At 40.0% G+C, this 13,266-nt stretch overlaps 1 protein-coding gene across 1 annotated transcript in view; it reads left to right on the top strand.

Annotated features, from left to right (window-relative positions):
* FBN2 (fibrillin 2) overlaps positions 1 to 13,266 on the top strand; it is a 226,740-nt gene that overhangs the window by 163,392 nt on the left and 50,082 nt on the right. The window contains exons 26-34 of the mRNA XM_040241764.1: positions 406 to 534; positions 1,301 to 1,426; positions 3,473 to 3,598; positions 4,052 to 4,174; positions 4,334 to 4,459; positions 4,779 to 4,904; positions 6,009 to 6,131; positions 8,559 to 8,681; positions 10,380 to 10,505. Of these exons, the coding sequence (XP_040097698.1) occupies positions 406 to 534; positions 1,301 to 1,426; positions 3,473 to 3,598; positions 4,052 to 4,174; positions 4,334 to 4,459; positions 4,779 to 4,904; positions 6,009 to 6,131; positions 8,559 to 8,681; positions 10,380 to 10,505 (1,128 nt within the window). The remainder of the gene's footprint in view (positions 1 to 405; positions 535 to 1,300; positions 1,427 to 3,472; positions 3,599 to 4,051; positions 4,175 to 4,333; positions 4,460 to 4,778; positions 4,905 to 6,008; positions 6,132 to 8,558; positions 8,682 to 10,379; positions 10,506 to 13,266) is intronic.

The following is a 13,266-nucleotide window of genomic DNA, read 5'->3' as shown; positions in this document are numbered from 1 at the left end:
CATGGCTAGTGCCTCAGAACTAGCGTGGCCTTTGGGTTGTGCATGGGACTCCATCTATGTGGAGACTGCTTCCTCGTTTGCCGCCTGCCTTGGTCCTCTCATACCACAGTTGCTTGTTTCATCCTTCTGTTACCATTTCTAAACCATAAAGAGAAATCCACAATTTCAGAGTTCTTAAAGGCAAAAAGACAGCACCTGCCCGTTGGCTGTGACAGTTTTGGCAGTTGGGGAAAGGAATGTGCCTGCAGCCCTGTCCCCATCTAGGGCATCTCCTGAAAATCCATCCTCCTCCTGCTCACCCGATTCCTCCAGCACCTGCACTTAGAAGGCCAAATCTCTCTGTTCCTTAACACCTTCTCATCTCACTCTGGTTTTTTTTAATTTCTTTTAAACCCTGTGGATTAGACATTGACGAGTGCAGGATTTCTCCTGACCTCTGCGGCAGCGGCATCTGTGTCAACACGCCGGGCAGCTTTGAGTGCGAGTGCTTCGAAGGCTACGAGAGTGGGTTCATGATGATGAAGAACTGCATGGGTAAGCCGCTCCGGTTTGGAAACAGGTCTAGCACAGACTCGTTAGCGCGACTTTGGCTTGTCTCAGAGTTGTTAATAGTGTGCTTGGCAAGGAGCTGTGGTGAGAGAGCACAGATCTAAATGTTAGACAGGAAATCTGCTCCTCTCTAACTCTTAGGGAGCCCCAGCCTCTTGGCGCCTCAATGGCAGTGAGATATTGTGACTGAGTTCTGTTTATTTATAGAATCTGAAATCACCACAGAGTAACTACTGAGCAGAGGTTCACTTAAAATGTATGGTGTTGGTGTTGACCCCCAAATTTATTTATTGTTATGAGAATCCCATGTTCTTTTCCTGACATTACACAAGCTCTTGGCATTGCCCACCTTTTAGCCCACTGTTTCATTTTTAGCAACTTTTAGGACTCACTTCATGGGATATACAAGGTGATCAGTCTAAGATTTTTCTATCACCTTGATTAGAGATAGAGACATATGATGTCTGGAGTTTAGACTGATGGAAAGCAAGCACTGTTTATTTTTACCTCTTGTGAGGCTGGTCATTTCATGCAAGTAAATGCCTTGAGAGCTCACTGTCTTTCGAAGGAGAACGTGATACTTAAATCTACTAATCATAGAGAAAGTGAGGAGAACCTGCTCCCATCTTGTGTTAACCCAGCTCCTCCATTTGAATCACCATGACTCAGATAATGAACCTTTCTCCCAGTCTGTGTCCTGAACAGCTTTTCCTCAGAGTTCTTTAATGGCTCTCACGTTTTTACCTTTCAGACATTGACGAATGTGAACGTAACCCTCTCCTTTGTAGGGGTGGCACCTGTGTGAACACTGAGGGCAGCTTTCAGTGTGACTGCCCACTGGGACACGAGCTGTCGCCATCACGCGAGGACTGTGTGGGTACGTTTGTCTCCTCAGCACATAAACCCTCCCGGTTCAACCTGGAAAGATCATAAAGATCAGAGGTTTTTCTAGGGAACTTGTTTGGGGCATATGCAGTCTAGCTGATTAAAAGTTGGGAGTTCGGAGTCCACACATCTGGAATCAGGCTGTGTGTCTTTAGAGAATGCTTTGGTGATGCACTCAGATGAGTGGCATTATCTCTGCTCCCCTCTTAGCATTCTGGAAGGGACCCTGCCCTGTGTCAGGCCTTGGAGTTCCCTCCTCCGGGTTGGCTGGGGTGGGACGGCAGCTTCTGTTGGAGGGGCTGCTCCCTGACGGTTCGCCTATGAGCACACCTGTGCCCAGAATCCACCCTATGCCCTGTGTCTGCGATCACAGGATCTGCTCACCTGGGTGTGAGCACACGTGCTCCCTCCGGCCTGCTCCTCACGGAAGCCCTGAGGCTTTCCTGGCCCTGAGCTCAGCAGGGAACCAGGTGCATAAGAGAAGACCCACCCGCTGGTCCTGAAGCATTCCACAGGCTTTAAAACTTTACTTTAGCCAGGAAATGTTTTCTGTACAGGAAATCTTTCTCAAAGGTGTGAGCAAATAAAACAGTTTAAAATAAAACAGATCCCACACTCCCAAATAAAAGCATTTGAACACATCCCGGTCTACACGTGTCTATTTATAATCCATATTTATATCACTGAGCTAATGATTAGGTGAATCTTAAATCATAGACCAGACAGTTTATTTACTTTTAAACTTTTAATGTTTTTTATTGAAGGAAAGAGTCTTTAAATTTTATAGAGCTTTACAATTTTTAAAAGTGCATATGCGCTTTCATATAATCCTGTAACTCTTTTTTTTTTAACCCCATCCCTATTTTGCCCCTCCCCTCTTTCTTCTCCCTACTGCTAACCACTAGTGTGTTCTCTGTATCTATGAGTCTGCTTCATTTTTCAAAGTTATTATAAAAAGGTGAATTTAAAGGTTTAAAATATTTTAAATTCCACATTAATAATAGTACAAAAAGGTATTTCACACAGATAATTACAGAATATTTATTCATATTTGTGATACTAGTGACTCAGATCTGTTTCTTTTGCTAATTAATTTTCATATTTTTTATGACTAGATTTTATAGCTGAAAAAGTTTCCCTCAATGTTATAATGTACATTTTAAGATATGTATTTTTGCATGTTCAATAAAATATTTCATGACTATGAACATAAATCTATCACATCATCCTCGTGATCTTGAGAATTCAAAGTGAATTTCTTGTTATGTCTGATTTTTTTCCTGGATCGTGTTTGACAAGTAACTTGTTTAAGGAGTGTCTCTCTACCATTCTCTTGTTCTTCTATTTTTGCATTGTTAGTACTAGCTTCTTCCATAGATCTTTTCAGTTTTTTTTAAAGATATCTGACCACATTATAATAGTTAGCTTATTTAAAAGCAGTCAGTATAATCTGTAATCCACCTGTCCAGGCTCACTAAACACAATGCCATGAAAACTTGAAAAATGAGGGCCGTGTTTCCAGCCCGTCTGTTTTGTGGAACCACCCGTCTTCCCTCCGGAACCATCATGTTATTTAGACAAGTGACCATCCTGTTAGGACCAGCTGAGCATGCGAATTCATGTATTAAGTATCATCCAGCTTTATTTCTGGCATGTGCTAAGTGGATGGGGTCTAGCCTCATGTGGCTATTTAAATTTGATTAAAATTAAATAACATTAAAAATTCAGTTCCTTAGTCATACCCTCCACGTTTCAAGCACTCACTCACAGCTACACATGGGGCAGCATGGATGTGAAACAGTTCCATTAACATAGAAACTTCCACCGGACAGCGCTGTTGTAGATAGAACTAAGAGAAATACAGATTGCAGCATTTTCTTTGAATTTCCCCAGGAAATCATCTCTCTTCCCCCTGAAGTATTGGTAAATAAAACCCTTTGGATAATGATAAAGTCCATTGCTCCAATGCAGCATATTCTTGATAGTTTAAAATGATGTTGTGATTTCATAAACGTTAATTCTGTGTATCTTTTTATAGATATTAATGAATGCTCTCTGAGTGACAATTTGTGTAGAAATGGGAAATGTGTAAACATGATTGGAACTTATCAGTGCTCCTGCAACCCTGGGTACCAGGCCACACCAGATCGGCAGGGCTGTACAGGTAAGGATGCCAAGTGGGTCTGGAACTTGTATTTCTCAAGTCAGCCTAGGAGTGCTTCTGGTACTGAACATATAATGATGCCAATGGGAGTCCTTCGTCCTAAAAGTGAATCTTAAGTATGGGGGCAGATCTCTAAGATGCCATGGTTTGGTGGTTTTGCAGAGGAACCTCTGCTTTTAGCCTAGAAAACGTCCTATATTTCTGTCTATATTTCATTTTATATTGTGTTTCTGAGTTATTTAATCATAGGTTACTAGAGCTAAATAAATGTCAAATGAAACACTGTCTAAAAGGAAATGAGCTAAGAAAGACTAATGGTACAGTGATAAATCAGCAAGAATGGTGGGGAGAAAAAATCCAAAACTATTTAAGCTTTCTCTGAAAAACTCTCTTTGAAAAAAAGGGGGGCGGGGAGTAGCTCTGACAAGTAACGTGGAGGTAATGTTTTCACAGATATTGATGAGTGCATGATAATGAATGGAGGCTGCGACACGCAGTGCACCAACTCGGAAGGGAGCTACGAGTGTAGCTGCAGCGAAGGGTATGCCCTGATGCCAGATGGCAGGTCGTGCGCAGGTACGGAAGGAAGATACACAGACTCCATGTGCATGTGTGTGTCTGCTTAATTTACAAACCTGGCTCCGATATTTTGAGCGGAACTGGATGGAAAACAGGATACGTGACCTTAATAAAAGCCGTTCTTGTTTTCATTTAACGTTGATTTTGTGTCATCAGATATTGATGAATGTGAAAATAATCCTGATATCTGTGATGGTGGGCAGTGTACCAACATTCCTGGAGAGTACCGTTGTCTGTGTTATGATGGCTTCATGGCTTCCATGGACATGAAAACGTGCATTGGTGAGTATCATGCGAGCAGGGTAAATATTTATGTACAGTGTGCACACACACAAATATACGCATAAGAAGAAGAGGCTTTTTTGGTTATTTTTAAAGTTCAAACCATTGTATTAGAAGGTATAAAAGTGGAAAAGAAGAATTGTTTGAAAGAAAAGCCTTAAAGACAGAATATTTATCCGCAGTACTGGGTCCTGCAGATATTAGACATTATATTTGAAATTTTCTTTGTATATCTCAATATTATTCTATTCGTTTTTAAAAATAGCTATTTAATCTATAAAATGAATAAATATTAACCACGGTATTGAAAATTCTCTAGACGTGAATGAGTGTGACTTAAATTCCAACATCTGCATGTTCGGGGAATGTGAGAACACCAAGGGATCCTTCATCTGCCACTGTCAGCTGGGGTATTCAGTGAAGAAAGGGACCACAGGATGCACAGGTAGGGGTCAAGCTCGTATGCCCTGTGTTTCAGCTTCTTGCATTTCAGAGGCTAACCTGCAAAATCGTTTGTTCCCTGGAATGTCTGGCACTTTGGCCACACCAGGGTGTAGCAGTAATGTGATGAGAAACTGGCCCAGAGCACGTGTGATGTGTTTAGTTCTTCTCTGCGGTAGATGCGCACAATCTGAGCCACCGAGCCGCGGACCTCACTGTGAACGGGCTTGGACACAGAGTGGGAGGATGGGCGTAGACTGTGGCCCCCGTGGTTCTCATGTGCTCTTGGGGCAGCGTTCACTTTCTTAATAAACCTGCTGCCCCATCAGGAGACATACGTAAAGAAGGAGCACCAAAAGACCTGGGGGAATCTCAGCTGTTGCTAGGTTTCACAGTGCTTTTGAAACTAACAAATTAATCTAAACTTTACAGTTAGACTCTTTTTCTTCCTTTCTTTCCCTCATCTTTTTCTTTCTTCTTTTCTTCTCTCTTTCCATTAGCTTTTGCCTTCTTTTCTCCCTACCCAAATTTACTCTTTTTGCCTTTGTTCTTGGTTCATTCCACCCACTTTATCTCTTATTCTCTCTACTAAATAGTTTCAGCCTTTTAAAAGAGGGGAGGGGGGTTGAAGTCCCAAGGTTGGTTCTTTGGGCCAGAGGTCCATCACTGTTCAAGGTTCTTGAAGGGGTGTTTTGCTCAAGCCAAGTGGTAGGTGACTTACACTGTAGCTCAGACCTTCCTTAAGCCCTACACCTCCAGGAAACAGCAAGTAAGGAAAGAACTCTGCGTGTTCATATATGTATAAGTGTACATGCACAACATCACAAGGCACTATGTACATATACTGATAAGCATCTGGTCATTTTCCAGATAACATTTCCAGGGAATATTTTTGTATATTGTGGCTGGCGATTTCCTTCAGGGAAGGCCTTGTTTGACTTGGATCACGTACTTCCAGGTTCTGTTGGAGTCTATAAACATATTAAAAATTAATGAGGTTAACATTTTCTCTGTGTTTGCTTTAAAACTTTGCCTGTATAGACATATCTTGAAAGTAGAATTACTTAGGTTGTCTCTTATCTTCTCCATATTCACTACGGTTTCTCAGATGTGGATGAGTGTGAAATTGGTGCCCACAACTGTGACATGCATGCCTCGTGTCTAAATGTCCCAGGAAGCTTCAAATGTAGCTGCAGAGAAGGCTGGGTTGGAAATGGCATCAAATGTATTGGTGAGTAGTTTGCAAATGTAAATAAGCTTTGCTAAGACACAAAATTCCTAGAGGCTGTTCTTTGCACAGTTGTTAACCCACATACTTGAATAGGAACATGCCTCTTATTTTCATTTATTCTCTTGGAAAATCAAAGGCTATATTTCATTGCAAGATAATTTCTGTCCAAGAGTTCCCTTTAACCTTGGTATAAGTGATCAAATTACAACAATATGCCTTGGCATCTGCATTTTAATGTGTTGTTGTTCAGTAAGTTATTTGATGTGCAGCCAGAAATCCAAACAGCTGTAGGATGAAAAATGACTCATATATTTTTTCAGTCTTTTCCTAGGGTAATCATAAGATATAAAACCCAGTGAAATAAATGAAGGGGATGTAAAGGTTTTTTTTTTTTTTTTTCAGATAACCCAAGTCTGTAATAACTGATTGATAGCAAGCTTCTTAATAGAAAATAGAATTCTTCTTCCAGGGAAACCTAAATGTTTTGGATTCCAAAAGGCCAGATTAGAAGAATGGGAAGACAGTTGCCATTCTCCAAGTTTTATGGTTCTTGACCAGAGGCTAGGAAGTCCTTTATAGCTGTGAGGCAAGGAACTGGATTTTACTCTTGGTATCATTCATAGTGCTGCTTGGTATGCTCAGTGTTTTACGTGCCTTGACAATAAAGTGTGTTCCAACATATAAAAATGATCCAGCTCAATTCAAAATACCAATTAAAGCAGGTGAAACTGGCCTCCCCACAATTCCTCATTGAAACCCGATAAGCCTGCGGTAAGGATTTGGTGATAGTTTTAAGATCTCTTATTAAAGACAAATTAGTTTATTTGAATGTACTTTCTTGTCCACTCAGTTGTTTTATACTTGTCAAATGTTTGTAGCTGACTAGAATTTGAACTGTCATAGTTTCTAAACAACGTTGCTAAGGAACATTCTATCATGGCATCATTAAGTCCACTAGCTCCCTACCCTAGTCTGGACATGTTTCTATCATTAATCCAATGACTTTTCAGCCATATCCCCATTCCCGTTATTTGTTTACTGTTTTTCTCCTTTTTTAGCCTCCTTTTTTTGTGCTTCTTGTCCACCTGTCACTTTGGCCAACTATTGGAAAATAGCCTGCCTTCAGTACAAGAGGTTTAACCACATCCAGGCACCAGATCCGGCTGTTTCTTTCCAGCTCCATCCCTCTGCCCTTGTTGCAGCTGTTCTCGGCTCAGTCTCCCCAGCCGCCTCCTCTCTGTTAGTTGATAAAAGACCTCCTCCCACTCTGGTCTTCCTGCAATCCATTCTCCACATAGTAGCCAGACCAATTTTTTAAACCATGGGTCTGATTTCTTCATTATTGTCATTTTAGCCCATTGAATTCAGGATAAAATACAGCTTCCTTCACATGGTTTAGAAGACCTTGTGTCTCTCCTGCTTCACCTTTCATTATCCTGAGTCTCCTACATTGTGCTTTATCACTCTGACCGCCTTTAATTATTGTCACACAAAGCGCTTTTCCTTCTCAGTGTCTTTATATGTGCTGTTCCCTCTGCAGGGAAGACCCATCCCTACTTCTTTTTAGCAGGTCAACTCTTGCTTATCCTTCAGGTGCAAAGTCAACTGAAAATAATTTGTCAGTGGGACCTTCCTAATTCCTGTATTCCAAGTTAGACTCCTTTTCTTATTTCCTTATATTTCTTCATGGTACGTGTATAACAGTGTTTAATTTAATTTTCTGTGTTTAGCACGTGTCTTTTCCATTAGACTAGGGGCTCCATGAGCTTCCCTGGCAGCTCAGTCTGTAAAGAATGCGCCTGCCAATTCAGGAGATCCAAGAGAGGTGGATTCCATCCCTAGGTTGGGAAGATCCCCTGGAGGAGGAAAGGGCAACCCACTCCACTATCCTTGCCAGGAAAATTCCATGGAGAGAGGAGCCTGGCAGGCTACAGTCCATGGGGTCACAAAGAAGCCGGATACAACTTTGTGACTAAACCAGGGGCTCTGTGAGGTCAAGAATCATATCTTGGTTTCCCCATCTATAAAATGAACTTGAAAACTCTATGGTAATTATCCTGCTCTGAAGTTCAATATTATCTTGAAAATTACCCACATTTTTAGAGATAAAGTATCCAATGATAAAATTCACCCTAAGTAGAAATCAGAAGGAAATCTAGCCCTGGTTTTCTTTTAAACATAATTCTAGTTGATTAGATAGCTCAAAAAACTCTTGAACTAATTATTTTGGCCCATGTTTGTAGCATGAACATTTTGGATCATAGATCGGAGATCTTAGAAAATTAGAACTTTGACTTTGCCAATGAACTAAAACATATTCCATTCGGCCACTTTACATTTAAATTAAGATAAATGAAAATCTTTCTGGGTGTTTAAATATTCCATCTTCATTTCTGAACTTTAGTACTGTGTTCTCTTGACATGCAGATCTGGACGAGTGTTCTAATGGAACTCACCAGTGCAGCATAAATGCTCAGTGTGTTAATACCCCAGGCTCCTACCGATGTGCCTGCTCCGAAGGGTTCACTGGAGATGGATTTACCTGCTCAGGTGGGTGAGGTCCTGATTTTCACAGAGCACTGTATATGTTTTTGTCATTGGAAGAAAACTGTGGTTAAAGGAGATTGAAATTACTACCTCTGTTTTTACACTTGACTTGTAGGTGAATGTGTATTTTTGCTTACATTAAACACAAAAACTGGGAAATTTTAAAAAATAATAGCATTTATTACTATTATGTGGTCTTAATGACTGTCATTTCCTTTTATTCATTAAGTAACACGATGGCCAAAAGCAGGTTCTGATTCAGACCACCTGGATTCAGACCTTGCCTATGCTGCTTACTGGCTGTGTAGCCTTAAGCAAGTTACTTAGCCTGTGTGTCCTTAGTTTCCTCATTTTGGAATGGACATGGTGACAGTCATGATAATAATACTATTTCCCCCGTTTTATTTATATCACCGAATGAGCGACATATGGGAAAACTATTCAGCTTCTTAAAATCTGTGACCTACCCAATCACGGTTATTTATTGTGTTTATAAAAATCTCAGTTTATCATATGGTTTTGAAAGGATTAAATGGAATGATATAAGTAAAGAGCTCAGAAACATGCATCATAAGAGCTCAGTAAATGTGACTAAATTCATACTATATTCTTTGCGGATAAAACATCCACTCATTAGATTCATGTAAAAGGCTAGAATCATCTTGCTGGACATAAAGAACAATACTTTTCAGCTTGAAAGATAGGTGTTTCTCAGTTTAATGTACTTACATTTAACCCCAAATTAAAAGATAATTTTTTGTTATGATTATTACGTCAAGAACTCAGACTTAAAATTCTCTAATGCCTCTTTAAGAAAACATGTGTATTCAGTTGTAAAGCTTTCTTACTTCTAAACCTTGGGTGCTGCGTCTTTCTCAGCATGTCTGTGCACTGTGGTGTGAAGGCAAGGGCCTGGCCTTGGAGTCAGACACAGCTGGACTCGGACCCTGGCTCAGCTGCACATTAGCTCACTGTGACTCCCATGGCTCAGTCGGCTACTCTTAGCTTCGGGTCCTTCCTCTTCTAAACCTCACAGGGTTGGTGAACTAAATGAAAACATGCATGTCAGGCAACTCGCACACTCCCTGGCAAGTGATAGGCCCTCAATAAACATTAGTTTCTGCCCTTAACCCCTCTTTCCATGTGATAGAGTCAAATGAATTGTCTTTAAGATCTATGAATAATGCTCATTTGTGTAATTAAAATAAGAATGAGATTCTTCTCTGTGTAATTAAAGTTTAATGAGATTGTAATGGCATGCAAGAAACTTCCCTCATTCCCATAGAGTGTCCCTGCTTTACTTAAAAATGCTTGAATTAATGAAAGAAAGAGTTGTTCATTTTAACTCTAATGTTTTCAAATGAATTAATGCCATTTTAAGGTTAATTCCAGTGTTCTTGGCTATCTCTAAATGATGTTGCTATAACACTGATGCATCAAATTAGCCTTAAAGAGGACTGAGACAGATGGGAGAGACATCTCATACCTCATTCCTCCTGTTTATCGTGATGAAATTGCATGTTATAGAATAAACAGCTTTACTGTCTAGTGGTATACCTTTATTTAGGTGTGTATGGATAATTGTTTGATGTTAATGAACACTAACTCAGGCCAGTGAGATTGGTTTAGTTATGGAACAGAAAAAAAAAATGTGTCAGGAGATTTGGAACTTAATAGAGATGTAATTTGCTCCTTCAACAGATGTTGATGAATGTGCAGAAAACATAAATCTCTGTGAGAACGGACAGTGCCTCAACGTCCCAGGCGCATATCGCTGCGAGTGTGAGATGGGCTTCACGCCAGCCTCAGACAGCAGGTCCTGCCAAGGTGGGTCACCAGGATTCCAACTCATTTCCAAGTGGGATCAACTGCAACAAATGAAACCACAAAAAGGGCTGGCACGGGCTCCACCTGGAAGCAGAATACACAGCACATGCTGCACATATAAAAGTCATTTGTTTAAGCATGGATTATTTTGCCGAATGAATAATGATGAAGGCGGCTTTCATCTCTTATGAAGTCTTCCTGGCCAAGAGCCAATAGTTGGAACTTTGGCTTATTCAATTTTTTTTTAACTATTTCTTTTTTTTTTTTAAACTTTTTCTTTTGTTTTTAATCACTAGATGAATGACATGTGGATAAACTGTTCAGCTTTTAAAATATGATACATTATGTACCTCAATCACTGCTATGTAATGTGTTTGTCAAAATCTAGGTAGCTCATTTGTGGCGTTACCTTCTTACCTGAGTTGGCTATCTGCATGTCTAGGACTGGAGGTCCTCTTCAGGGACTCATCAAGAACTGTACCTTTTGCTGAATAGTCATGTCTCCTTCCTATAAGTTATGACATCACCCCCTTTCCTGGAAATGGGACTTTGTAACTAGTGTGATATCTTTCCAAGTAAAAGAAGTTGAATTTTCTTTTACATTAGAGACTCAATTCACATTGCATTGAGTTTGGGTCATCATTGTGTTCTTAAGAGTACATTAAAATGTAAATAAAGAAAGGAAAGGACTGAGAATGATTCATATGCCATAAGGTTTTTAACAAAATTAGTGATTCATAAAAAACCTTAAAAAAAAAACTCAGGCTGGCCGCTAGGCAAAGATTTTTAAATGAAACCAGATTATAGGCTTTCCCTACGTGAGTATCTAGTCAAATGAACAGAAATAGTAAATGCCAGCTTATACACACACACACACACACACACACACACTTCACCAACACACACACACACACACACACACGCACTTCACCAACCAAATGAAAATTATACAATCGGGCAGCTTGAACTAGAGCCTGACTCTGCCCCACCACCAGAAGTATCACTGAAGAGAGAAAGTGTGTGTGAAAGATCATGGAATTTTCCATAAATATCTACCAATTTGTATCAAATCAGAACAAGAGAATGAGTAGTAGGCTCTAGGAAAATACTAGAAACTGAAAGCATTTGTGCTTCTACTTTGACCTGCTAGGTTGAGCAGAATCTAAACCATTTTTACAGAGCAGATGTAGAATGAACTTTATTTTTTTCTTAGTCCTGCTTCTTTCTAAGCGTTGAAGCCAGTTAGTAGAAACTGTGAGTCAGTATGGTCATGGAATTACATGATTTATTATGCACGTCAGCTAGACAAGAATTGGTGGGAAAAGTAACAAGTTAGCCGTATCCAGACACTTTTGCCAACATAAAATTTCAAAATTAATCCTTTATACTTAAGACAACATTTGCCCTTCATAGTTCTATTCCATTATCTGTGGCCTAGGCCCTTCTAAAACTTTTCCCAGAACCTCCCCCAAGGTGATACTAAATAGTTCCTATTTACTGTACTTACTTCCTGTGTTGGCTTTCCCAAAATATGTCATTTCCATGTAGAGAAATCCCAGTTGCCAGGGCATCTGAGAGTGGCACACACATAGCTCACCCTCTGCTCCAGTTAGATAGATGTCAATTTTTGAGATCCCCAAAATATAATTCTGTGATTCTGCCTGTTTCTCCTTTGTTTTGTTGTTTCTTTTTCTATGAGATCTGGCACGTCTAGACAGTTTATTCTGAGTTACTACTTTAGTTTCTTGACATTTTTCCATCTTACTATAAATTAATGCCCCTCTGAATTAATCCTCTGATCAACATTGTCCACTCAGCATCTACCTCTAATTTCTATAGAGTTTAAAAGTTTGCTAGAGTTGGCCATTTCTGAGTATTCTTTACCAAAATGGAAGTGTACAAAACCTGCAGGAACCTCCTCAGGGACAGGTTAGGACTCCCATCAGGTAGAGTGAACCAAAGACAGAGCATTTCTTATGATGTCTGAAGAGAGATCAGAGGTCAGGTTCATCAACAAAGAGCACACAGAGCCCAGCAGAGGTCTTCCCATCAGTGTTTCTCACCTTCCCCCACCTTATGAAACTCTGGGCCACAGAGTAGAAGCTTTAGTGAAACCCATACCCCAAGCTATCTTCCAAAGAAATCCCAAGATTAAAAAAGAAGGGAGGATGTCAACAAGTTCCATTTAAACTGTATGGGAGTACAGTTGACCTTTGAATAATATGGGCGCTGGTGACGCCTACCCTCAGCTCGGTGGGCAATGCGTGTACAACTTGTAGTTGGCCCTCGGTGTTCCCCGTTCCTATGTTTTCATGGATCCACATATTTAACCAACTGAAGATAGTGTACTATATACGCTGCAATATTTACTATGGAAAAAAAAAGCCATGTTTAAATAGACACATGCAGTTCAAACCTATGTTGTTCAAGCACCAACTGTATATAAAAACTCTCAAAAGAGCTGACCAAGTAAAGTGTAAGTAAACTGAAACAACAGCTACTATGCTGTTATTTCTATGGAAATAACAACAAAAGAAGACCATACAAAAAACATAAATAATCAATTCAGAGTAGAAGAAAATTAGCCAAGGAACAAAGGCAGATTCCATGTAGGTATGTTGTACCATAGATAATAAAAACGTGATTGCACAAGTTCAAAGTAATCATAAGAACAGAAAAGACATTGCAGAATCAGGGGAAACGAAAAACATGGGCCAATCGAGGAAAATAAGAGAACTATTAAATAGACACAGCACAGAAT

The sequence above is a fragment of the Oryx dammah genome, unplaced genomic scaffold, assembly GCF_014754425.2.
Source record: "Oryx dammah isolate SB20612 unplaced genomic scaffold, SCBI_Odam_1.1 HiC_scaffold_5, whole genome shotgun sequence".
In the NCBI taxonomy this organism is placed as follows: domain Eukaryota; kingdom Metazoa; phylum Chordata; class Mammalia; order Artiodactyla; family Bovidae; genus Oryx; species Oryx dammah.
Note: the sequence above shows the minus strand (reverse complement) of the source record. Positions and strands in the feature narration are given on the sequence as shown.